This window comes from Ursus arctos, unplaced genomic scaffold, assembly GCF_023065955.2.
Source record: "Ursus arctos isolate Adak ecotype North America unplaced genomic scaffold, UrsArc2.0 scaffold_13, whole genome shotgun sequence".
NCBI classification, from domain to species: domain Eukaryota; kingdom Metazoa; phylum Chordata; class Mammalia; order Carnivora; family Ursidae; genus Ursus; species Ursus arctos.
In genome coordinates, this window is record NW_026622797.1 from 28234687 (window position 1) to 28261889 (window position 27203).

General features: G+C 39.8%; 1 protein-coding gene across 2 annotated transcripts in view; it reads right to left on the minus strand.

Annotated features, from left to right (window-relative positions):
- Positions 1–1316: 1316 nt before the first annotated feature.
- The window catches only part of MYB (MYB proto-oncogene, transcription factor), a 34260-nt gene continuing 8373 nt past the window's right edge, over positions 1317–27203 (minus strand). The window contains exons 5-16 of one of the 2 annotated variants that reach the window (XM_026504853.4): positions 26842–27062; positions 24872–25106; positions 23140–23220; positions 22593–22697; positions 21044–21298; positions 19791–20153; positions 18122–18264; positions 17019–17133; positions 16802–16927; positions 15460–15570; positions 13471–13578; positions 1685–2649 (exon numbers count right to left, since the gene is read on the minus strand). In XM_026504853.4, the coding sequence (XP_026360638.1) occupies positions 2533–2649; positions 13471–13578; positions 15460–15570; positions 16802–16927; positions 17019–17133; positions 18122–18264; positions 19791–20153; positions 21044–21298; positions 22593–22697; positions 23140–23220; positions 24872–25106; positions 26842–27062 (1980 nt within the window). In that variant the 3' untranslated portion in view covers positions 1685–2532. Of the gene's footprint in view, positions 2650–13470; positions 13579–15459; positions 15571–16801; positions 16928–17018; positions 17134–18121; positions 18265–19790; positions 20154–21043; positions 21299–22592; positions 22698–23139; positions 23221–24871; positions 25107–26841; positions 27063–27203 lie in introns of both variants that reach the window. The other variant, XM_026504851.4, reaches the window with a different exon arrangement.

The window sequence follows — 27203 nt, forward strand, 5'->3', positions numbered from 1 at the left end:
ATAAAACTTAAATCTGCACTGTTTTTCATTTAGTTCAGGTTTTTAGTTTCTAGTTATTAGGTCACATACTTGTTGGAAAATAACATATTTATTTCAGTTCTGTATAATGCTGAATTTACTCTTGCCATTTATTTATTTCAAGAGTTATAAATCCAACCTCTACGTTTAACTCTGTAATCAGCAATGCACATTGTCAGTCAGATGAATATTTGACACACGATGTGGCACCCGTTACTTAATTATGGAAACATATGTAATAGCAACCATTTGTCTAGTGGGTGACTTCACAAGATTTCATTGTTCGAATGAACTCATTGCACAGACGAAGAAAAAGGTCCCAGAAAGGCCAGCGATCTGCCCAAGTTCGGATTGCTAGTAAGGGGCAGAGTCAGCACCTAGAACATACTCTGAGAGTTCGTGAATATAAAAACACTGTCTTCGGGATGATGCATTATTACCTCGCAGAAAGACAATGGGAAAATACTAACCAGTTTTTATTCTTTTTTTCCTATAGACAGTCCTAAAGACTCGTGATTGGGGTCATAAATCCTTGGCTCTTGGAGCACCACGTGCATCCTGCCAAGTGAGAATTGCAAGTCTGAGCTGGACAAGAGTGACTAGAGCAAATCGTATGGAAGCTGTGTGAAAGTCTATTGTAACACCGGGGGAAGAATGGCGAGCTGAGAGACGGAGAGCAGTGAAGACCCATCTGTACTACTGGGAGCTAAACTTCATGGGTGATTCAGCTGGGATGTCCTACCCTTGCCCCAACAGATAAATGCCCTCTGGCTCTGCCCTTGCAGGCTGACTGGCCTTACATCTAGGGGCTCCCTCGCCTCTAGCTTCTGATTGGTTCTACAAATGAGGACCCTTGACAGAGATGGGAAGGATGGAAGTACAGCCAGGCATTACCCTTGACTATCTCCCTGCAAGGTCCCCAAAGGTCATGGCTCCTCTCTTGGGCTCCTGCTTTCCACGATTCTCCCGCTCTGTACACCAGCCCCGTGGTCCTCCTCTCCCTGCCCGCATCTGTGATATCAGTACCTGTTACCCCAGTTCAAATGCTGCTGGAACCCTAACACATTCTGCAGGAGTCCTCCCACTTGTCCCTCTGCTCGTGATGATGTTGTCCACTCCTAAACCTGGTTTGTTTGCTCTTCTTTCTCCAAAGTAAGGATTCCTGGCTTCTTCCATGAAGTTCAGGTGGTGCACGAATCATTAACACAAGAAAATGTTCTGAATTCACTCCATTTCCTTAAAAGCATGACTATTGTCCACAATCACAAGAGAGACACCAAAAGTAAGTAAAATAAGGACATAGCTTTATTTCTCTACAAGGCAGTAAGTACACTGTTATCTCCAAGTTCAGTGCCACACATCTTGCACCAAATATTCTTAAGGCAGCCACTGACTATCAACCTTAGTCTCCTGACCCCAGCTGCAAACACAGGCTCTGTATGGAAGTTCTGAGACCATATACTCAGAAACCAGGAAGAACGCTGACCAAACACATAACCCCTGAAGTAAAGAACAGTGGGTGAACTCAAAACAGAACATAGGACATCAACAACACGGATCTCCCAAAAGAAGTGCAACGCATGCTCTTATAAACCAACAATGACAAAAAAAAAAAAACAACAACCCCAAAAAAAAAAAAAAAACAAAACAAACCAACAACAACAACAAATGCAAAATCTCCCAAACAAGTTTTCCAATGTATTACAAAAGGGGAAGAAAAAGTACATATATATATATAAAAAATAAAAAAGTTTGAAATACTAGTGCATAGTCAATTACCTAACACCAAGTATCTTTTCTTTCCATCCAAAGCTCTACTGCCCCTCTGATACTAGCAGCATGTCTACAGGCTAAAACCATAGCAGCAAAACACATTTTTTCATTTGGCATTTACAAAATTAAATTACTGAATAAAAATATAATTTTTTATAAAACTATTTCATACAGTAATAATTTTTAAAGCAAGCTAACAAAAAAACCTCATAAAATGGTTTAGTACAATAAATGTACCTCCAATGTTATTAACCATAAATGAGCATTTACAATCTTGATTAATGATCCCATGGTATTAAGCCACCATTTACAGTAATGCATTGTGTTTAGTGATTGAGAAAAGTGATTTATTGGAGTACCTTTTTTTTTTGTGTGTGTGTATAAAATTTCAAAAACCTCATCACAGGAAAAAATACTGGTCCGTTGGTCCTCTAAAATACAGATAAATCACTTTATGTTTTTAAAAAATCTGCATTAAGATATTAACAACTGACTACAATTCATTACCTAATAATTTAGGTAAGACTGTTACTTATTCATTTAAAAAAAAAAAAATCCTTTTAGTTGGGTGAAATCCCATAGGATTTCACCCACCTAAACGCACTTGGTGCTGCTCTCAACTGTTGTACCACAACAAAAATAGGCTCTTCTCCCATTCGTGAAAAGTCTCATGGAGAGGAGTGATGTCTCCCAAGTCAACCTGAAGTGTTCTGAAAACCATAATGCTTGTCTAGAAACGTCTCACATGACCAGAGTCCGGGTTGAGAAGGCATTCACATATTTTCGAGCCTGACCAGAAGCCGTCATCTGATCTTCCGTCTTTCCACAGGACGCAGCTTCCCAGGCGCCACCACAGGGCTAATGGGGACAAAGAGGCCAAGGGCCAGGTTAGACAGGAGAGCCGTACTTCCGCCCCCAAAGGATTCCCGGTGCCGGCAAGGTCAGCCGAGGGAATTCCGACCTCCAGATGGCAAGAGTAGATCCCGGGGAGCCTTCGTCAGGTAAAGTCTGAACTCTCTGACGACCCCTGGGACTCCAGCGTTCTGAAGTGATATTAATGATTAGAAATCATTTCTTGCTAAGAGAGGAAACCCCACCTCAGACAAGAGCAGAAGCTACAGACGCATCTTTGCCCCTGAGCGCCTTTGGTCGACTAGAGCGAGTTTTACAAAGTTGGAGACAGGAATGGGCATAATCCTCCCAGATGCCTGCGGTGTCCCTGGGCCTGTACTCCTCATACAAACCGGGGGGCTTCAGTTCTCTGAGGGAAGAAGCTCCCACAGGTGCTGGAACCGATCCATACCCACTATATATATTGTATTAATACTATATATTTTGTATTATCAAGGAAGTATCAATTAATTTAGCAATCTCTGTTCACCAGGATAGACACGCTGGAAGATGCAGATGAACTAACATCTACTAGGCGGCATCGACGTCCCGGTCCGGTGGGTGACATGTCCCAGTCACGAGCTCAATGACCTAGCACAAGCACCTGAGGGGAGGCTCCTTCTCTCTTCAAACAGGCAGGAAATGGAGACTCGGAGAGTGGACATACCTGCCCAAAGCCCCTCTGAGGGTGAGGAGTGGAGTGGCTTTGAACCCAAGTTTGTCTTCTGCACAGTCCGAGGCCCTGCCTTCCCTCCATACTGCTTCCAACTGAAATATGTACTGTTTTGTTCAACTTCATTCCCGAAAGGATTTATGATGCTCACATATAAATATAAGATAACAGGATTAAACAGTGGGCAAAGCAGGGTCATGGGGAAATATGGAAAAAATAAATAACATGATGATAGGGTGATATTTGTACGTAAAACGTTTGTCACGAAGTCCAATGCGTCAGCTAGGTGTAAGCCTCAAGCCTGTCTCGGAGCTCTAGCAACCAACGCAAAGGGGGACACAGAAACATAAGCAGATTTGGGGTCTGTGAGCTCAAAACTAAACCAATGGGTTAGTAAAAGCACAACTCTTCCTGGTATGGACACCCAAGAGGGATTTTTCCATGGGACAAAGGAAGAAGCCAAGAAAGGCCTCTGCTTTCTAGAGCCTCCAGTACCCAGTAGGGGATACAGTGAAACATGTGGGAACCAGGCAGGGTGACAAGAGGCAGCGTGGGAGGTTCGTGAGGCTGTGCCCAGGTGAAGGGGGGATGACACACCGAGACATTGTCAGGGAAAGGACAAGAAAAGGCAGATTTAGATGGGCAGGTGAGAACGAAGGAGTGTACCCTGGGCAGAGAAATAGCACAAAAGAACCGGGAAGCTGCAATTTGTACACTGCTTATGGGAGGGACCGCAAGAAAGGAAGAGATCTGGTGGATTTGGGGACAACATTTAGCAAGTGTCACCATGTGCCAGCCATGCTTCCAAGTGTTTTCCATCTTTCATCTCACGTAATCCTCACACAGAATCCCGGAGGCACGGGATGGGCCAGTGCACCTGTTTTGCAGACTGGCCAATGGTAAAGGAAGAGAGAATGTAGGCAACATCCTCAAGGTTATCCAGCTAAGAAGTGATGAAGCCAGGCTGAATTCAGGCCCTCGTGAGTGTAGGATGCTACTTCCACTAGTGTCCTTAACAGTGAAAAATTGTGGATTCAGCTCAACGAGGTCTTGGATTGCAGGAAGAAACGTTTAGATGGTGGCGGGGGGCGGGGCGGAGATCAAAGTCATTAGGCTTTGAAGCAAAGAGGAATCATTCTCAATGAACATGGCTTTTGTAGGGTGATGGGGTGTCCTAGCCCAGTGGCTGGAACAAAGCGTCAATGACAGAAGGCTTACGGTGCCATGTTTCTAACTTGGAAGCTTGCACAGGACACAAAGCGGGTTTCCTGGCTCCTGCCCCATATGCCTTACAGTCTCATTACTAATGCAAAGGGCATCGTCCAAGTTTACACATGTTTGCTCTGGAGGCTCAGACGCTCAACACGTAACCTGAAATACTACATAGCAAGATGGATTATCATAATATTTTCCTGGAGCTGTGTATCACCAAGATGACAGCTGTTTGTTTGGGGCCGACTACTGCCACTGGGTCACATTTAATCTTTTCCTAAACAAAATCACCAGGGTAGTTATAGTATTTCTTTGAAATAGTTCTGAATAAATGATGTTTCTCCAGGTTCTAGCAAGCGGATTAAACACGCATGTTTCTCTGGTGTGTATCTGTCCATACAAATTCCGTATTTCAATTAAGTTAGTTGCTTACATGTTGTTGCTAAGTTTTTCAGCACCGCGCTGAAACACCAAATTGACGCACGAAGCCCAATTAAAAAAATAAAAGTTGATGTTACCGTTTCAATGACTGAGCTGGCATCTCTTGTCCCTGTGGCAGTGTGACCTGTCACTACTCGGGAGTGACGAGGGAAATAGGGCAGGCGTCTGCACGAAGGACTGTGCAGTGCTCAGAACCAAGTACACAGATCTCATAGAAATGAGTGACTAAAAAGGCAGCAGAAGGAAATACCAACATCTTCTATGTAAATCCCAAATCACATAAAGATACACACAAAACCCCAAAATACCTATTTTGAGAGAATCCGTACAAACAGATGGAGGGGAAAGGGGAATGAAGGTGAGGTGGGAGAGAAAAGTGAGAAGCAGGGGCAAATGCTTCTATTTTTCTCTGGTTAAGAATTCTTCTACTTAATACTACTCAGCCATCAAAAAAAAAAAAAAAAAAAAAGAAATCTTGCCATTGGCAATGATGTGAATGGAACTGGTATTATGCTAAGTGAAATAAGTCAATCAGAGAAAGACAATTATCATATGATCTCACTCACAGGTGGGACTTAAGAAACAAAACAGAGGATCATGGGGAAGAGAGGAAAAAATAAAAGATGAAAGCAGAGAGAGAGACAAACCATCAGAGACTCTTTAATCATAGGGAAAAAACCAAGGGTTGCTGGAGGGGAAGGGATGGAGTAACTGGGGGCTGGACATTAAGAAGGGCACATGATGGATCACTGACCTCTACGTCTTAAACTAATAATACACTATATGTTAATTAATTGAATTTAAATTTAAAAAATAAAAAAAGAATTTTTCTACTTAGCTGTGCTTCAATTAATATGACTTAATTTTCTAAGCGTGTAAATTATATATCTTAAAATACAATGGGAAAACAATCTCCTGCTTGCTTTTTCCATGTCTCTTGGTAAAAGTCAAGTTCTGACCCTTGGCCATACAGTACTTAAGTTAATTCAGGATTCCCAGAATCTGTTCAGGAGAACTGAATACGGAGTAGTACCAGTTTCATATATTTTTAACTTGAAATGTGACTGTGTTCTTACTGGATCTCTTACGTGGCTCACCACTTATTCACATTTGGCTCTTTCTCCAGGACCGGATATTTAAAACAAGGTCAATATTAAAAAGGTACCATATATTTTAAATTAGTATTTTACGGAAACTTTTCAAACAGTTAGCTTTTTCTAAGTCAAAACAGAATTTTCCAAGAAAACAAATTGAATTCCAGAAAATGGAGCATCTCAGGGGCATATGAGCCCTGAGGCTCAGAGCCTGGGGAGGGCAAGATGGTTGGAACACCTGAATCTCCCAGTTCAGACAAACACCAGGACACAGTAGCCAGTGCATGTAGAATAGAAAGGCCAGTGGGCAGCATAAGTGGGCAGCTCCTTTTCTGCAGGTGTGAGTACTTCTCACAACAGTGAATGAAAAAACTGCTCGGGGCAGACACAGACCGACAGGGTGAGAGTAAAGGAAGAGCAGAAGGTCAAGTACTCAGGTAAGAGAAGTGCTCAGGTCCAACAGCTGAAATGACAGTGGCCTCCTCTTTTGCTAGTTTCTTCTCTCTCCTTACCTTGAAGCCCTGGGGCCCTCGGCCAACTTTTCAAGCAAACAGAAGAGTTTTGACAAAGGGGGATTAAATGTCTTTGTGTTAGAAGAATATTTTTTTAATACTGTCATATATATCTTTGTGCCTCCTTGTTCCTTCTTAAATTTTAGTTTCATTTACACTAAAGAACTGTTAAGAATTATGGATTTCTGCACATGAATTCTCATGCTAATGCAGACCTGTCACTCTCAGGCTAATTCATTTCAACATTAATAATCCTGCTGCACGCCCTCCTCCTCTCGCCTGAGAGTCACCTGGTTTATTCTCTAATGTGCCTTTAATTGCCCCCAGGGCAGAAGTGAACTGTAAACAGACTGTCAAAGCTTTAGCTGGGATATCCTGCTAAGGCACTTTAAATAAATACTTGGATCCTTTGTGGAAAACAGAAGAAATAAAATGAGACAAGACCATGTCCACAGGTGGTTTTCTGTCAGAATTAGATTATCTTCTCGTTTTCATTTAGAATATAGTTTTTCATCATGCTGAACAACTGCTATCGTTATTATATTCATACTGCGACTTCACACAATAGCTGAGGTCAAAAACCTTGGCATGGTAAGTGCTTTCCAATTCGTAGACCTAATAAAAAATTTTCATCAGTCATAAAAAAATGAAAAATGATTTTGTAAAACCAAAGCAACTCATGAGACGGTACTGTATTTTTCTTTTGTTCTGTTTTTAAATAATAAACAGGTATCCTAACGAGTAAGAGTAAGAATTATCTGATTAGTCTGTTTAACCTATCTGAAGAAAATACTCTGGACTAAAATTCTATAAGTCAGAATTCCTTCCCCAAAGGGCACCTTTTAAAGATGTATCAATTATAAGAGATGACGTAAAAATCTTGAAAACTGTGGAGTCTTGAAAGTCAGGGATGGACCGGAGATGAAATGTCACTAAGGTAAGGTCAATAGCCAACTTCTCTCACACATGAATGCCTCCCCATGTCTGCACAAAACAGTGAAATGACCTCAACTTCAGGTTTTTTAACTTCTCATAGAAAAGAGACTTAAAAGTTAGGGAATTAAAGGCCCAGACAGTGATTGGAAGTCTCCCCATCCACCAGTGCCTTCACTGCCCACCCAAGTCTAAGTTAACTGTTGCTAATGTGGCTAGAATTTTCCCCAGTTTGGCGTTTGTCCCAGATTTCTCCAGGGGTCTCTCTCCATCTTACATGTTTATAGACTTTACCAACAGTTTATATCACATAGCCTAGAGTGTCACATATTAGTTCAGACTATTAAGGTTAAGACAAGTGCCAAATTGCTCTAAAGCAATTCTATCTTTGCTGGCCTGAGGAAAAGTCAACATCATAGTGTTTACCAAGGCGAACCAAACAAAAAATCCATACCTTGTAATGTCTGGGGCAAGGCATTCTGAATTTGAGCTTGATCTCCTTTCCCCCCATCATTCAGCCTTTCCTACTTCAACCCAAAAGCTGTACATGGCAAACTTGCTTAGTTTAGACCATAGATTGAAAGCAGGTCGCTGAGATACTACCAACAGCTATGTTAATTCTTGCTGGGGCAAGTGGAAAAAAGTGACCCAAGTGAGAACCAAATAAGTATAGAGGTATCCAAGGGAGCCAGTCAACAACAGCACACTACATTAAGAAATGCCTGGAAAGACCTATGTCACATGTAGACAGATTGTTTTCCATGTCTGTTGACATGCCAACACAAGCAGCAGAAAAATAGAGAAAAGCAGTGCATCTGTTGTTTCATCTCCATCACGCCAAAGGTAGATCTGACTACCTTTATTTCAGGAATCAGTTGAGTCAGCTATCTCTTTGGGTGACCCACTGACACAGTTCTGCAAGAGTGGAACAGGGAATGAGAAAGAGCGTGCTAGAGGAAATAGTACACCACACGGCAAGAAGCCCTGGCCGTAAGCGAGGCCTCCTTGCTGGTCTTTCTGACAGAGACTGTGTACAGCCTTTGCCTAATAATAGATACCACCGATGTACATGGGCCACTGTGCTGCCATTTTGAAAGCAGTGTTATCTCCATTTCATCTTCCTACCAACCTTGTATGATGAGTGGAGGATAGACTATAGTGTTAAACTTATAGACAAGAGCATTTTGGTCCGAAGAGGTTAATGAATTAGGATCACGTGATCAGACAATGGCGAGAGTGTAGACTAGAACCCAGGTTCCTGTTGTCTGCCTGCTAGTTTATTGTGCTCTTCAGCAATGCCGATCATACAAAAAGGGTTTGCTCTATTTTTAAAAAAAATTCATGAACAGTTCATATAAAGATAGGAGCGATCAAAAACACATGGAACTGAAAAAAGGCGAGTCTCGTCTGCTTGCAATAATATTTTAAGATTCCTCAATGCTGTGCAAATATGTTTAAATAATAGTGGCCTGAGAAATTCACTTAAATTAGATTCACTGTTTTACAAAAGTAAGGCCATGACAAGCCAAGTCAGGAAATTAAAATTTAAGGCTGTCATTCTGTGGTTAGAAAAAAGAGGAAAGTGAGTGAGTAAAAAAGCATATGAACACATCTTTTACACGTGGGTTTTAAATAGGAATAAAAGGAAATTATAATTTAAGAGAAAAATACAGAAGTTCAGAAGGCTTATAACTTATGTACAGTTTTGGATCTGCCAATGAAAATGTCTACCTCAAGAAGTGTTCATTAGCATAATATATTTATTTCAAAATGTAAAGCTAATTGAAAGCATACTGAAGAAAACACACAGCTCTTTCCCCCTCACTGAGGAGGGCGTTTTGTGCACGCTTGTGCGTGTGTGTGCGTGTGTGTGCCGGCGTGTGTGGGCCTCAGGCTCTTTCAGGGTAACTTTTGAATAGTGTTCTACCATGAATCTCTTTCCTGTCCCAAACTGTAAGCTTTCTAAGCTGAACTTTATTTCCCCAGATTTGATAATTTTATCATTTTCTAGACTCCATCCTCTACCCCCACACAATGTGAGAAAAAACGGTGCAACTGCCCAATGTGAAAATCTCACATATTCTGAGCTACATGAAAGACACAAATATCAAAAATATCTCAGACCATTTTTATTATGAGTCCCTGTTAACTGGTACAATTTAAAATTAAAGCACCTTTAAAAAGAAAAAGGAAATCCAACAATTATAAAATTGTGCAGCTGCCCCAAATTCCTTTTGGAAGGAGAATGAGCATAAAAAATTTTAAAAACAAATAGAACATTATTTTTGCCCAAATGGATAATAGAGCCTCGATGTAAGCATTATAGTTTATGGATTGTAACTCAGAGTTCTGAGTTATTAAAATTCATTGCTTCTCAGTGACAACCCACATAACACATGGACATACTTAGCACCCTGATTTTGGTCTCTACATACCGTTTCCCACTGAAAGGATCAGAGCTCTTTGGGGAAATGGTTAATTCCAGGAAGAGAGGAAGGAAATATGACTACTAAGTCAAAGCAATATAAATTAAATGAAATTGAAAATTCTGTTCCTCAGTGGCACTAGCCACGTTTCAAGTGCTCTAGCCACATATGACTAGGTGGTTATCACATCGGACAGCTGCACATTGGGCATTTCCATCACTGCAGTAGTTCTACTGGACAACATTGGTCTAGAGATTAAAAGAGACTTAAGAGACTTAACAACAAAATGCACTAGTGAAACTGTTTCATTTTTTATCAGAAAAATAAGAAGATTCTTGTTTGGATTAATGGGGAAACTTAAATACAGCCTGAGAATTAGAATATTAAGGAATTACTGTAAATAATAATGTGTGATGACAGTATTAGGTCACATAGAAAAAATCTTTATTTTTAGAGATACATCTGGAGGTACATAAATGAATAAATGTCATATTGTCTGGAATTTTAACATGCTTTGTAAAAAATAGATGAAGTAAATATGGCAAAATGTTAATAATTGTTAAATCTAAATCAAAATGTTTTCTATAATTCTATGTATGTGTGAAACTTGTCATAATGAAATGTTAAACTCATAGCTTCTTGCATTTCTAGTTTTAGAATATCAAATGTAATTTATACATATTTTTGTATAATTGTGTGCATTTCTATGTACACTAGAGGCTAGAACCATACAGGTCCAGTATTTTGGCCTCAAAAATACTAAGTGCTCTGCCTAAAGTGTCATTGCCATAATTAAGCCAGGGATGATTAAAACTGAAATGACAGAACACGGAATTACTGTAGTCTTCAATAAACTGTTCTGGTACCTAAGTTATTTAGACTACTGGGTGGCTAGACAATCAATTGCCCTATACAAGTGGCAGATATTTTATATTTTAGAAGTATCAAATTTAAAAATATTTTAGGAAGCATACTTAGTTGTTCTAATTAAAAGCACTATGATAAAAATATCCAGACTATTTGGCTAAAATCCCATTAAAAATTTGATTTATTATAAGCACACGGTACAAAAGCTATAGGTTATATAAAGTACTCCTAAACTGAAAAGCCAGATCAAGTATGATAAAGTATTATGTCCTAAACAGAGTTACAAAATTGCATAAAAACCTATGTAAATATTGCTGAATCAGGACTATATGAAATATAAGCAATATATGTTTAAATACTGAGATTCATTTGATGAATTTCCAATATTCATCACAGAAGTTTAAAACATTTTAGAAATCGCGTATTTCTATGGTATCAGAAGCTAGAGCTCCATGGCACAAAATAATGGAAATACGTGGTGTGTATATTCATTCGTTCAATGAGTATTTCTTAAAATGAATTAGTTATCTATTATAGCAGGTTATTAAGATATATTTAAGCAGTATAAATCAGCTAGCCATATAGTGAAGATAGAAGCATTGACTCTAAAATTAACTTCTGGATCTCAATTATTTTATTTAGTGGAATTGACAAATACTGCTTTTACCGCAGGATTTATGTGAATGGCTTAATCCCAACATACGGATATTAAAATCTGGATAGTGCCAAATACGACTCCTCTATATGGTAAAAAATATAGATTAATAAAACAGGGCACTACTTAATTTTGAGTCTCAAAGATAACTGATATTTCCGTTAAATATATAGATATATTGACAATAAATTTCCACACTGATCATTTTTTTAAAAAATACAATAGCATGTAAGATAAACAAATTTGACAACTTACATTTTTACAGTACTGACAACTTGCCAATTTTATATAACATATATTTTATATCAGTACCATGTTCAGCTCTAATGGTTTTGGCCAAACACTATTCGGTTAGGCCAAAAGCTTTTAGGATTGGATTCAATTTTAGGAACGTAACCAGGGGTTTTCAACTTATGTAATGATAACTACTTACATCATGAAAACTGTCCTCAAATATACTTACATGTTTGCTTTTCGAAATTCAGAATGCCCTTTTTCTATACTACTGTAAATATAGGTTATAGACTAGGTTATAAAATATATGTAAGAGTTACTCTAGCTTACTGTACTAACAGCAATAGTCAAATTCTAGGCTCTGGAAACGAAGGGCAAGTATTTAGGAAGAAAGAGGGAAAGAAAAACAAAGAATGCATTGCCTTCTGGAGCCAGGATCAGCGTAGGTAAAATGTTGAAAGAGCTGACCTTTGCTTTGACATCCTTCTAACCTGCTTTATGTGTCCCCCTTCTGCCTCGATGGAGTTCGTTCTCTTCCTCCTGTCCCAATTCTTGGTGATGCACAGGCCGCCTAAAATCCCATTGGCTTTTTAGGAACACTCCAGAACCCCCCCTTAGCACTGGCTTTCCCTCTTCCATGTCCTACACTCCAGTCAACAGTCAATCTCTCAGCAAAGCAGTTGAACCAGACAGAGGCCACAGGAAAGCAATCTGATTAAGAAACAAAACATGCCTACAGCCCTTCTAGCTGTATTTGCACTACTTAAAAAATAATACCAAATATCACAAATACTTAAAAAGGGGAAGTTTTAAGATTCTCACAATCTAGAGGGAGAAAGCCTACCACAATGATGGGGAAGCCCTTAAGAGGAAAAAAAAAAAAGATAAGTTCTCAAAGCACGCCAACCTTTTATGGTGCCTTTAACTCCCTGTACAAATGGCACTTTCCACTTCTGACTCCAGGTTCTCTATATGCTCCGGGGTTTATGAAGTTTCCTTCAGTGGAGCTTAGAGGGATGGCGGGGAGGGCTCTGCAGGTGGCTGGATACCGGGCTATTTCATGTTGGGAACTGCTTTAAATAATTTAGGGGAGTAAATTTGCATTCTTATTTACATTTGGCTCAGGATTCATTTGGAATTTGCTGTATTTCATCAACATACACCTACTTCAGAGGTATAAGGGAAATCGCTTTGATATTAAAACCCAGCACACATGGGCGGCTATGGCTTAGCCCCACAACACTGGCAGCTGACCGTCTTATGCTGATAGTCAAATAGACTGTAATGACTTCCCAACTAGCTAATTTCAAACTTCAATTAAAATCCAAACAGTGCCTGAGTTTTGATGGCTTACAAATTAAGCATAAAAAGTAAAAACTTTTGAAACAAAAAAAAGAACTATAGCAATAAACTTTTTATGAAATGTCTAAGAGCAGAAGAGGGAGATATTGACACGTGTAAGCCATGATGCTGCCCTCGGTCACAGTAAGAAATGTTTCACTTCATCATGCTTTAAAAGCCTGCTTAATAAAACCTGTGCTGTGTCTCATGTGAGTGTCAATAAAGAATGTTAGGAGACTTTTAGACATCAAGAGTTGTTAAAAAGCATCACTTCTCCGTAACTAAAATCTTAAACACACACACACACACACACACACACACACACACACACACAAAATCCTCCAGGTGACAGTGTTTCAATGAATGGCTTTTAAGACACCAAAGTTGGAATAGTAATTACCTGCAAGGGACTCGCCAGGGATCTGTTTTTAGGTACTGTAAATGCTTTGAGAACATTGTCTTCATCTTCCGATACTGGCGTCATTAAAACGGAACTTGTAAGAATATTCTAAAGGGAAAGAACAATTTGAAATTTAAATGAGCCTGGAGACTATGAGAGCTGACACAATTTTGACACCGTAGAGAGGAGATTATTATGACGTGATATGCGTGAGCAAGAACAAATGCAGAAATCTGCCAGAAATTCTCTTCTCTCTGAGCTTAGAGAAGACCTTAGCTATGCCCCAACCCTAATCCCACCATGGCAAACTTCGCTAAAACGAAAAGCTTTGGGGTCTGATGCAGTCCTAGGCAGGATGTGGGCACTCAAAAAAACACCTGCTAAAGAGATTAGTAAATCCACGCTTTTAAAAATGAAAGATTGGGGCACCTGGGTGGCTTGATTTCAGTTCAGGTCATGATCTCAGGGTCATGAGATCAAGCCCTGATTTGGGCTCTGAGCTCAGCGGGGAGTCTGCTTGGGATTCTCTCTCTCCCTCTCCCGCTGCCCCTCCTCCTGCTCATGCTCTCTCTCTCTCTAAAATGAAGAAATAAATCTTTTTTAAAAAATAAAAATGAAAGATCTACTTAGCTCTAGAGAAATATTTATATCGTATATTGGTACCAAAATATTTTAAGGCTACAAATTAATGGCAGTATAGTATAATGGTTAAAAGCATGGAATTTAGAACTAGACTTTCTGAGTTCTAACCCAGAACTACCACTTAATTAGCTATATAATCTTAAGCCAGTAAGTAAGCCTCCCTGTGCGTATTTCCCAGTTGGTATAATGGCAATGATAATGTTACCAACTTTGCAAGGCTGATGTGAGGATTCAATGAGGTGATGCATCTAAAGCTCTTAGAATAGTACTTACCCTTTAGTACATACTGAAGAAATATTCATAATTGTTATTAGCTCTGATTCTCCATAAGGGACAACCATTCACAAATTACAAACTTCAAAAATGGCGGTAAGTAAAAAGAAAGGAGCAATCAAGCCAGGACAGGACATGGAGGAAACATAAATATATATTACTAGGTGAAAGAAGCCAGTCTGAAAAGGCTACACAGTGTACGATTTTAACTATATGAAGTCTTGGAAAAAAGGAAAACTATGGAGACAGTAAAAAGATCAGTGTTTGCCAGGGGCTGGTGGTGGTGGTGGAGGGAAGAATAGGTGAACCACAGAGAATTTTTAGGACAGTGAAACTACTCTGTATGATACTCTAATGGTGGATACATGTCATAAATTTGTCCAAACCCATAGAATGTATGGCACCAACAGCAAACCCTATTATAGACTATGGACTTTGGGTGATGAAGTGTCAGTGGTGTTGGTTCATCAATTGTAACAAAGTTCCCACTCTAGTGGGGGATGTTGACAATGGGGAGGGCTAAGCAGGTGCAGGGAAAGGGGAATGTGGAAAATCTCTGTACCTTCTTCTCAACTTTGCTTTGGACCCAGAACTGCTCTAAAAAATAAACTCTGTTAAAAAAATGGTGGCAAGCAAAGTAATGCAGTAATAAGAACAATAAAGGGCGTCTGCTACGGACACAGATTGGCCTTATGCTAGATGCTGTAGAAAACCAAACAGGAGGCAATGTAACAAGGAGGAAATACTACTTTGGGAAGACAAACAAATTAAAAGAAAATGTAAAATTAATGTTCTGCTTTCACAGAAATAAGTATTATCATGCAGTACATTTTATAAGTGCCAGGGACTCTCAAATCTTAAGAAAACAAATAATGAAAAAAACCTGCATGGAAAAGAAATTATTTCTAATAAGCAAAATTTCTATATTCAACATTAATCATAAGGAAATAGTCATGCAACGGAGAATATTTAGAAATATGAGGTATTAAATAGTGCTAAAACCACAGGAGCCTCGCATGCCACGCAGCGAATTCTGTGAGGCGCCAACATCTTATAACATGGGCGTGTACTTACGGGCACATCTGCCACAGGCGATGCCTGTGTGAACAGCTGGGCGTTCAGACTCTCCCCTTCCCAGTGGCTGGAGCAGAAGAAGTTTCCCGCTTTGTCCGTTGGAGATTCCACCTAAAAGCAAACGGGAAGTGCTTCGTTGTTTCTAGAACTAGAACTTCCCATGGAACATGGACACTTGAGAGTAAAGTTCTATAAGATGAGTAATATCTGAGGATCTAATGTATAACACATTGACTATAGTTGGTAACCCTGTATTAAATAATTGAAATTGGCTCAGAGAGCAGAACTTAAATGTTCTTACAAAAAAATTTTTTAAAAAGGTCAACATGTGAGGTGTTGGACGTGTCCATTCACTCAGTGAGGGAGAATCCTTCCACAGTGTATATGGATATCAAATCATCATGTCGTACACTTTAAGTATCTTAGAATTTCGTCAATCATATCTCGGTAAAGCCGAAAAACAAAAAAGAGTAAATTTTTGGTCAGTCTCTTAAACATTTATCCTTACGTGAAAAAAAATTCCAGAGGCACTATATCTACCTGTTGAAAATGCTTCTTGCCACCCAAGCTAAAACTTTTTTTTTTAAGATTTTATTTATTCATTTGAGAGAGAGAGAGAGTACAAGCAGGGGGAGAGCCAGAGGGAGAAGCAGACTCCCTGCTGAGCTGGGAGCCGGACTTGGGGCTTGATCCCCAGAACTGGAGATCATTACCTGAGCCGAAGGCAGATGCTTAACCATCTGAGCCACCCAGGTGCCCCCTCAAGCTAAAACTTTGATCCTTGCAAGTTAGAGTCTTTTTCTTTTATACTATGAGTTAGATACTATTATTTTAATTTACATTTCAACTCTCCATGACATCTGAAAATTAAAAATCTTATGTATTAATTATCTATCCATTTGTGTACTGGTGATAAAAATGGACGGTAAAGAGGTGCCAGCATTGCTCAGCTGATTGAGCATTCATCCCTTGATCTCAGCTCAGGTCTTGATCTCAGGATTTTGAGTTCAAGCCTGCACTGGGCTCCATGCTGGACATGGAGCCTATTTAAAAAAACAAACAAACAAAAACAAAAAGGACAATAAAAAGCTTCCCTCTCTTTCCTTTATCCTAACACATTTTCTGTTCAAACATGAAGCAAGTAGGGGTGGCCTGGCCTCCCAAACGAAAGGTGCCATGCCCACTACAGCCGGGCGGTACCTCTTAGCCGAATCTTGTAGGAAGATCTTGTAGGACAAGTGGTGTTGTCACCCAGTACTGAGGCCAGACACAGAAAGCTGCCCACAAAGAACAGAGGCAGCAGGATTCACATCTTATTCCTTCCAAAGGATCTCATGTTTACCTCTTGTTTGATCTTTTTCAGCAAAGGTGGTCCATTTTCTTGAAACTCGGCCACCACTCCAGGTTCGTCCGATTCCTGCTTGATCACATCCTGCAGGTCTTCCACTAGGTGAGATGGTGTCTGAGGCTGCAAGGAAGAGTGGGTATGTTCGCATCAGAGGACAATTTCTGTCTGTGCTAATCAACCAGCGGACCTCGGGAACTTGGCCCAAACTTACTAGCATCTTCAGAGGACCATATTTAATTTCTTGAGCTGCCAGGGCATGTTTGAACGGTGTAGGAGTTCTTGGAGAGCTTTCTAGGATTGACCTTTTGATAGCTGGAGTTCTAAAACTTTAAAAAGAAAACAAATATTGGTTCAGTATGAAACAATTGTCCTTTCCATCGCTCTACCTATTAAATGCAATACTTTTGTACTGAACAAACTCTGTTATTGATATGCAATTGGGTATGTGAATTAATCATATATGTGTTGTTAAGAAAAAGATAGTATGTACATCACGTATTCCCAAACCCTTCAAAATATGATATTCCTAAGAGTGTTCAACTATTTTTTATCTTTCTTTAATCATTCGGGAGACACACATAGTGCTCCTAGGTCTTTATAATGACCATAAACATTATAAAGATCTGTTGTCATTCACAAATCAATTTGATCTATTCATTAAAACAGGCCCACAAGAGAAAACATATGTTAGCCTTTTAAAATGTACTTATTGTAACTGGAATTTGGAAGATATAATTTTTTAAAGGTTTCTTATAATTCATATTGACGTTCTTTGCCATTTCTTTGAATTGGGTAAGGGCTTTTTGAATACTAACATTGTTTAATCACTCTTTGGCTTCTGATCATATAATATTCCTGGGGATTTTAGAGGAAGTCCTATCTATAGATAAATTTCAAAAAGGAAATGTAAGATTAAAAAAACATGAACTAAGTAAAGAACCATATCATTGTTATTCTGAATTTTATAATCAGAGAGGAAAGGAGGTTGAAAATCTTGTCCTCGGTGAAGAAGGAAAGGGCTTACCGAGCAAACAGAACAACTGAATGGAGAAGTTATATGAGGACTACCTCTGCATATGGTCTTCCATAGTCCTGCTACATAGTACATTTTGAAGAGAATTACAATACGTAAGCTAGTTTATCTACTGACTGCCACCCCTAGGTAGTTGTAACATGCCTAGGACAGATACAGTCAACGTGGGAACATACATGATTACATATATATGAATGTTTCAGACATTTGGAGGCTATATTCCATTAACTAAATGTAAGCAAACAAGGATAAATAATTTCATTCTTGAACCAAGGACTTACATAGCATTTTCCTTTTGAGTTTTCACAGTCTGGTCTCTATGAAATGGTGTTGTAACAGTCAATTTGTGACCATTGAGAGGTGTGGAAGTTAAAGAAGGCATTTCCAAGTCTAAGTTTTCATGGTTACCAGAAGTGTTTAAGAACTAAATATAGGAAGAAAGAAAAAAAATTACTTAAGCAGCGATTCTTTATTCAGCCCAACTTAAAAATCACACCATGATAACAAGCAAGTATGTTTTACTGACCCACTAGGTAAAATAATAAAGACATTAACAAGCACGTAGCGTTGGACAGGGTATTGTTTTATTTCAGTTGGAGTGCAATTTGGAGTGTAATTTCCAAGAAATAAAATCTAGGATCACTGTTAAAAAACTCGCAAAATCCTATGAAAATATTCTCAATAAATGCCATTTGCCATTAAAGAGAATGAGATGCACTCTTTATTAAGATTCTAAGCCTTAAAGTGATTTTTTGGAAAGTAATTATAATTTTTCTCTCATGCTGTTTTTTCTCTTTAATGATCTACGAATTATTATGATAGAAAATTTGCATTATGTAGAAAATTCTTGAAGAAGCAGCTGTGTTTCTCAGAATGCCATTATTCTGGGGAAATAATAGGTGTTCCTCAAAAATTTCCAAGGTTAAATCAAGTTTGGGAAACATACATATCATAACGTCCTCCCGGAAAATCATAATGCGCATCAGTGTATCAAAAACTAAGAGGTCCTACAGTAAAGAAACCAATTTTAACTGTGATTTAGTGTTTCCCAAACTTATATTCTTATATATTTAGATTTTTTTCTGGAACATCTACTGAAGTCTTGTAGAACTAATGTTCTCCAGAATACAATTTGGAAGATACAAACAAATAACAAGATAATTTTTTGGGTGGGTGCTTCATTTGTTCATACTTAAAGCTGTCCCGAAAATAAACTCAACAGACATAATCGGAAAAATGTTATAAAGTGCCAAATTATCTATTAACTTCAATTAGTTTAGTAATTAAGTAATATAATCTCTGATAAGAATTATAATTTCCACGTCTTAAAAAAAACTATGAAGTGAGAATATTCATGGCAAAAACTGTACTGATAAAATAGTATGGCGTAACTCAAAAAAGCCAATATTGAGAAATTAAAATTAAAACATAAGTTGTTTTCCTTGAGCATTTGTTCCTTATGTTTCCCCAAAACTTTTCCACTTAAGGATGGAACAGAACCTCTAAAATTTCTGGTTGCAACCCAAATGCTCTCCAAGCACCGTTTGGTTCCCTCCTCCCCTGGGTCAGTGAATCACAAAATAATAAGTGAACAAATAGGCAGAAAAATCTGCTAAAGTTTTTAAGGAGAGGGAAGGGATGGGAGAAAAGGAAGGGACAGAAATGTTAAACTCTAGTGCTGGAGGAAATAAAAGCCCATCCCATGCAACTAACAGTGTTTCAGATCACCAAAAAGAAAGAGAGAGAATTGTGACAAAATCATCAGTCAGCCTACAGACAGCTCAAACTTTGGGAGGCAGTATGACTTAGCAACAGCTAGATTCAACGATGGAACGGAATCAGTGAGGGCAACAGTAATTAGTCATTTGTTCCAAAGGATTAGTTTCTAGATTATTAAGGCTCGAGCGGCTGTTGAAAATTAGTAATAGCTGTGCAGAAATCGTGCTCTACCTGCGAAGGGGAGAAGGGTAGGCTTTTGACAGGGGAACGCTTGGGAGTTGAGCTGCTGACGTCAGCAAATACGAAGGAGCTAGAGTCTCCAGTGGCCAAGGGGCTCGTCTGGCCCCGCTTTTTGCGTAGGATGACCAGTGGAATTGTGCTGTGCCTCGAAGGAGGTAAGGGCTTGAGCGGGTCAAGCGAACCCTCATTCAACTTGAGTTTGTTCGCCCTCGTGCTAGGCTCTCCTGCAGCTCTAGTCACACTGCCCTCTCTCTGCTGAAGCTGTAGGGCTTTGCCTGCATGATGTTGGCTAGGTGAAAAATCTGCTTCTTCAAAGAATTCAAAACTGCTGAGATCACACCATGATGAAGAATCCTGAAACAATGTGGGAGGCACAGAACTTTGAGACGGCGTGTGCGTGCTGTGTGCCATCACCTGCAACACCGCGCTGACAAAGAGACGCTGACGGTGGCCGAAACACCTGGCCCTCTTGAGAAAGAGCTTCAGGACTCACGATTGTTCCGGTATGCTGCACGGCAGGTCTGCCATGCTGCCTGCAGGCTGGTCCTGCATATGCGCCACAGGGACCCCCCCCCCCCATACTCTCTCACTCGCATGCAATCCAGTGCGAACAGGAAGCCTGTTCTAGATGGCGCATTTTGGCAAGGGCATCCCACTTGATGGATATGCAATGAATGCTTTTCAGCGACAAAGGAAATGAGCTGAGTATCTACTTTTTAGGTGCTGCACTCACATCTGTTTCACTAAAGATGGTCTGTCTCACTGAACCAACTGGGACTGGTAATCAATAATCAATGTTTTGTGGCGAGAGCCGGTATCACCACTGAACTTCTTACTACTTCAAGTACATTGAAAGACTGCTCTAAGTTCTGCGTAAACACAATTCTTAATGTGCTATCCAAAAGCAAAGCGCAATTCTGGAGAAACACAAAGAAGTCACAAAGCAAAATAAGTTAAAAATAACACAAACATCATTCCACAACCCAAGATTTACTTATAGGTCATTAACTTTACTGTTGTAAAAAAAGATGCTTTTTGAAGGAAATGTATGAAAAGCCACCTTTTAACTGAGTTTAGCCGATGAATTCAAATCATTGAAAAGACATATATGCAAAGGCTAAAATCATACTTGTACATTAATATACGCTAATAACATATTTGCTATAGAAAATGGCAATCGTTTGAGAAATGGGTTTTCTAATTCACCTTCAAAAACATTAACTTGCCTTAACAATTCTACTTACAGAATCTATAAATTGAAGTGTTTCTGCAAATTCTAAGAGGTTCTTAACATTATCCAGAATGGTGCCTTGGTGGACGATCATGCACCTTGCTGGAGAGGCACTTTCTTCAGGTAGGGAGCCAGGATCCACAGGCAGAGATGGGGTGGAGTGGTGTTCTTCCAAACAGGAAACAGGTGCGCTGTCCCCATGAGGTCTGGTGTGGTCAGCGATGGTGGTGCTGTGCCACCCAGGATAGCTGCACGTGTGGTTCTGGGTCTGAGACGGGGGGTGGGGGCATAAAGAAAGAGCGGGGAGAAGAAAGGGAGAAGGAACTTAGCAATGAAGTTGCACAAGGTATCAGATGCTGTTGGAGGAAAGATAAAAGTAGTTGCATCATCCAAAACTTGCGCCTATGAAACAGTTGTCAAGATGTTTCCTTTCATCGCTGCAAGACCCTGCTTTTTAATACTGTTACGGTCTGTCACCTCCGTGAGTACCCTCACTGTCATCGTTCTGCTAAAACTGCAAACAGAGGCACTGTGTCACAAAGTACAGGTCTCACATGGACTGTCTTCAAGATCTACTTTAATGTAAGTTCCAAAAGGCCACACGTGGTTGCTGAGAACGAAGAATTGTCCTATTCTCCTTCTAAACTGCAAAAAGGCCAGGAGACTCAAGAGTTGGAGTTGATTTTATCTGCATATGTTCTTGTTGCTTCTGTCCCTTCTGAATGTTACCGATTGCACTGAAGCACTGAAGGGCTGCCAGATCAGCGTGGTTAGGAAAGCAGAAGAGCACAGTAACAGAAGTCTCCTTTCAGCATGACCACGCAACAGGAGACATTGCAAAACATGAACTAAAGTTAAAAAGTGGTCGAACTAACATATGCACATAATCATCTTATTATTTAACCCCAAAGGAATTCACTCCTAAGAATTCCTGCTGGGTATCACATCTCTTTTATTCTCTTTGTTGCTTAACTACAAAAGTTACAAAGTACACGCTGCTTTCTCAGTTCACAGCCCAACCACCAAAAAAAATGTCAAAATTCAGTAATGGTCCGCACAGCTCTCATGGATGCAAACAAAAGACAGCGGCCGTGTTATTGACGGAGAGCGTATCCATACCTTCTTCCCATGTATATATGGAACAGGCACCAAATCATATGTGAAATGATAAAGTAAGAAAATCTAGGTTAAGAAAAATAATAGAAAAAGTGTCAAATGAATAGGACCAGACAAATGCAGGGCTTTGTAAAAATTGCAGATTATCATTCATTTATATCTGTTAGTTCATCCTTGAATGCATGACAGTCCCGAGAAGACAAGAAAATCGATGGTGGCCACCACGAGCGGACTCTGCGTTTCTTTTGCCACACAAAAGGGCTACTTTCCATTCGGTCAACACACGTTGGAAGCCCAACTGCATTTTAGCACAAGCAACTTCTGCTCAAACACTGTTCATGGATCTATAGTCTTGGTTAGTGTAATAGAAGAGAAGGGAGAAGAGGCAGAGGGCACTGGGATGCAGCTGTGGTCCCCCCCATTCAAGTACACGGTTCTCTTCTTACCGGTAGCGCCTGCTGTCCTTTGAGCTCATTCTCAGTTGACATGAGGAGCAATTCTAATTCCTTTATTCGCTTTTCTTTCTCAGGGTCTTCATCATTATAGTGTCTCTGAAATTAAAAGTTAAGGGAGAAAAAATTTCAAGGGCCTGACTGGAGGCTGCAGACACAATAGCTGTGGCCTGAAGTCATGAGGGGCCATTGGGCCTGATAAGCCTCAGCGTGAAACCAACACCAACGGAATCCAGCCACTGTACAAAGCTTTGTGAGGATTATTCCACTGGTGAGGGAGCGATGTGAAATCTGAGGCTCGAGTGGGCACCCACTGATGTGCTGGGTCGGCTGATAACATCAGAGAACCAGAGAATTCCTGAGCAAGTTCACTCTAGAAGTGAAGACAGGTGGCTTGCTGGCCAGAACTCCACCCACCTCTCCACTATTCCCTCTTTTGTTTTCTTTCACTTCAGTTGAAAATAAGTGTTTAAATGAAAGAAAGAAAGCATGTCTTAACAGCCAATGAGTTTCTTTATGAAATGTCTTCAAATGATCTTACCTGAATGGCTGCAGCAGCTGGCTGAGGGACATTGACTATATTTACATGTAACGCTACAGGATATGGGACATGACTGGAGACCTAGATCAAAAAGGCAGACAAACAAAGGCCGAGTCATTCATGGTCACATAGGCTTTAGGGGACTTGGCTTCCTGAGGTTTTGCTCTAGGACTGAGGAAAACAGAACAAAACTCTACTGATAAAATACACACACACACACAGAGAAAAAAAACCCTCTAAATTGCCAGGCCTTTAAAAATGGCAAAATGAGTAGTTTCCTTTTTTACTTTTTTAATTTTTTTTAAAATTTTATTTATTTATTTGGGAGAGAGAGAGCGGGGCGGGACGGGGGGCGGGGATCAGAGGGAGAAGCAGACTCCTTGCTGAGCAAGGAGCCCAATGTGGGACTCGATGCTGGGACTCCAGGATCATGAACTGAGTCAAAGGCAGTCACCCAACCAACTGAGCCACCCAGACAACTGCCAAATAAGTAGTTTAAGCAACATAAAGAGATTTAAAGTGCTCATTGATCTTGATGAGAAGTATGAAAAACACAATGAAAAATATAATCTAAAAAGCATTCATGAGTGTATGAACAAAGTCATAATGGGAAAAACTGATGGCTCTAGCTGTTTCTAATAGAAATATTTTTCCTGGAATAATTATGAGTTTTAATGAAGAGCACAGAAACACCTATGATAGTTCACTCATCTGAGACTTTTCTGGAAAGTCTGTAGTCAAATGAATGGAACAGATGAGAAGACTAAAAACTACTTAGGAATACATTTTGAATACAATTTGCATATGAGCTCCATATTCTTGGCTAAGTTTCACCATCTGTTATTGTTAGTTGTAAGATTGAAGTTTACTGCTTTTTTTTTTTTTTAAAGATTTTATTTATTTATTTGACAGGGATAGAGACAGCCAGGGAGAGAGGGAACACAAGCAGGGGGAGTGGGAGAGGAAGAAGCAGGCTCATAGCAGAGGAGCCTGATGTGGGGCTCGATCCCATAACACCAGGATCACGCCCTGAGCCGAAGGCAGACGCTTAACCGCTGTGCCACCCAGGCGCCCCTAAAGTTTACTGCTCTTGTCTTTATTCTCCTTATTTTTCTTTTCCCAACCATTATGGAAATTTCTTCCTGAATAGAAATATTTGGCAATTAGGAAGGAATCACAGTGATCCAAAGGAGGGTGAAAGGAGGCATCAGAAAATGTGTCACAAACCTGCTCCTGACTCAGAGGAAGAAGGTAAACATGCCCAGAAGGAATACATTAAGACATTTCTGCTAGACCACTACCAGAATCAAACTTGTTGAATTTCAGTGTCAAAAGGTCTCCTCTTTAACTTTATATTACACTCACTTTTCATTTTGGAAGAGGAAAACAACAGCTCGAAAATACACCTTCATTCCCCTCCTTCTTCAGCAAGAGCTTGTTAAGTACATTTACATTCAAAAGCTAATCTGATCTGAAGCACTGAAGTCAAAATCCAACAGCCCCGACACCAGTCTGCACTGTGAGCTGTGCGACTCTTTGCACTCTGGCTTCTGGGCATGTGCCCACAGATAACAACACCTCCCCCTATCTACCTCACGGGCTGTAGGTGGGGATCGAAGGGGATCCTGTTTATGGAAGTTCTCTGGAATATGTAAAAGTGTGAGGTATTACTTCTACCTGGAGCTAAAATCACCTTCTCTCTCAGTAAGCTAAATTCTCAGAAATGGCTTACATTTTGTGCTTCAGAAATGTGGTAATAGGAATAGTCATTGTTCACAGAGGGCTGGCCAGCCGGCGGGACATGGGCAGAAGGTGCAGTATGAGCAAAGCCCATCAAATGACTGTTCTTCTGGAAACTTGTGGCCACTGTTGGTGGGCTGGCTTTAGAAGACTCCTGCAGATAACCTTCCTGCTCGACCTTCCGACGCATTGTAGAATTCCAGTGGTTCTTGATAGCATTATCAGTTCTGCACAGAAATATATCACATAAGAATTTTACAAACAAAAATTTCAATTCAGATTAGAGTTAATTGACAGAAAACTGTTTCGAACAGAGACCTTTTCTTCTGGTCTTTTGGGGTTGTTGTTGTTTTAATTGTTTTAGTCTTCGGGACCTCTGAAAAATCATGCTTCCCCTGTTACCTAACTGAAAATCCATAGATTTTTCTCATTACCCCATATGGAACATATGTGGATTTCTAGAAATCTTTAAATTCTTTAACCACGTTGTTTCCTTGATAAAAGAATATTTTCAGTGCAGCCACCCTTCATGTGTATTCTGACTGTTCATGGTATAAGACTCTACTACAACTTAAGAGATCCAGCTGTTCTAGAAAATTGCTTCTTTGAGGGTGGCTTAGCAGGGCCTACCCCCCACAACAGGCACACAGTGAAGTTTGGTGAATGATAATGATGTCGCCACTGCCTCACTGTCTGCTCTTTATCTCAAATAGCATTAGCCAGAAATTTGGAGTAAAAAAAAAAAAAAAAAAAAGGAAAAAAAGAAAAAAAGAGACTTCCACCTTTTGACATCCACTCAAACTGTTCTATAACCAGAGGTGAGAATGGAAAATGAGATACAGAAGGGAAAGATGCCAAGTCCCAATATATTTTCAAACTGCAAAGCATTTTTACTAAAGTCTTTCATTTCTCAGGAAAACAGTTTCTCAATTCAAAAAAAAAAAAAACAAAACCGTTTTAAGCCTCCCTTTTACTCTTTTGATGGGGGTGGGGGAAATGTATGCTAAAGAAAGAGGAAGTTCAATCGCCCCTTAAATTTTTACAAGAATCAACAGCATATCCTCTCAGGCCAAATGGGACAAAAGACCTCCTTTCGTCAACCTCTTGGCTCCTCTAAGCTGATCCTGAACCCTCCATGAGGGAGGAAATGCTCTGGACCGTCACACAAGTAAACTACCTAAACCATCAGAGCCATGGCCTTCTTTGAAAGGACGCTTTCTCCAAATCTGAAGCTCAAGAACAAAATTTATTAAATATTTTCTATCTTACATTATTTACATAAGATTTATAATGAAAAGTATCTTCCAAATTAAAGAAAATGTGTTTATGAATTGTTCAAGTGGGGTAAGTGGGACAAAAATGAGCTTCTATAGATATCTCTCAGAATGAGGTCATCTTTGTGCCTTGTGCATTAAAAGAAAGCACAACGCTGACCTTATTTAAAAACATGGAAGCAGTATGATAATTCTAGAAATATTCTATTTATTTCTTCAAAGGCAGAAAAATGAAGCCAAGTGGTATAATAAAGCGAATGCTAGTAACAGGAAAATGACAGCTGAGCTCCTTCTGGTCACTTCACCAGCTGCATGAACTCAGACCAGAGACAAGATTTCTGTCCTCAGTTTCCTTCTATGTGTTTAGAGGTTTTATAGTTTACAAAGTACTCTGACATTCATTTTATTTGATACTAACTTTGGCCCTGGGAAGTAGGCTATTACTCATTTTGCAAATGGGACGATTGAAGTTCAGTGACTTGGCGCAGAGCTCACTGTTGGGTGGATTCTGGAAGCCCTCGACCAGAGAAATACTAAGGGCTCCTCCGGTTTTAAAACCTATGGATCTGGCGTAGCTAATGAAACATGATCACTGGAATGTAATTCACTCACCATACATTTAAAACAAAATGTTCAATACCCACTCCCTCATTCTTCCCAATCAATAGATTTTTTGACATATTATTACCGTCCAGGCAGTAGCTTTGCGATTTCTGCCCATCTGTTCCCCAGTCTCTTGTGTGCCTGGTAAATAATTCTGTCTTCCTCTTCTGTCCAGGAGGTTTTCTTAACTTCTGGATTCAAGTGGTTATGCCACCTCTCCCTACATTGTTTTCCAATTCTCCCCTTTAAGTGCTTGGCAATAACAGACCAACGTTTCGGACCGTATTTCTGTACAAGCTCTATCACCTTCAGATAAACACACAAAAATAACCTATGTTTTAATGTTATGTAATGACTCAGTGTAATCATTCTTCAGTGTTACAAGATCTTTAGAAAATGTCTAAGAATCTGCTTTCATTCATTGGAAATATGGGAATAAAGTCCTCT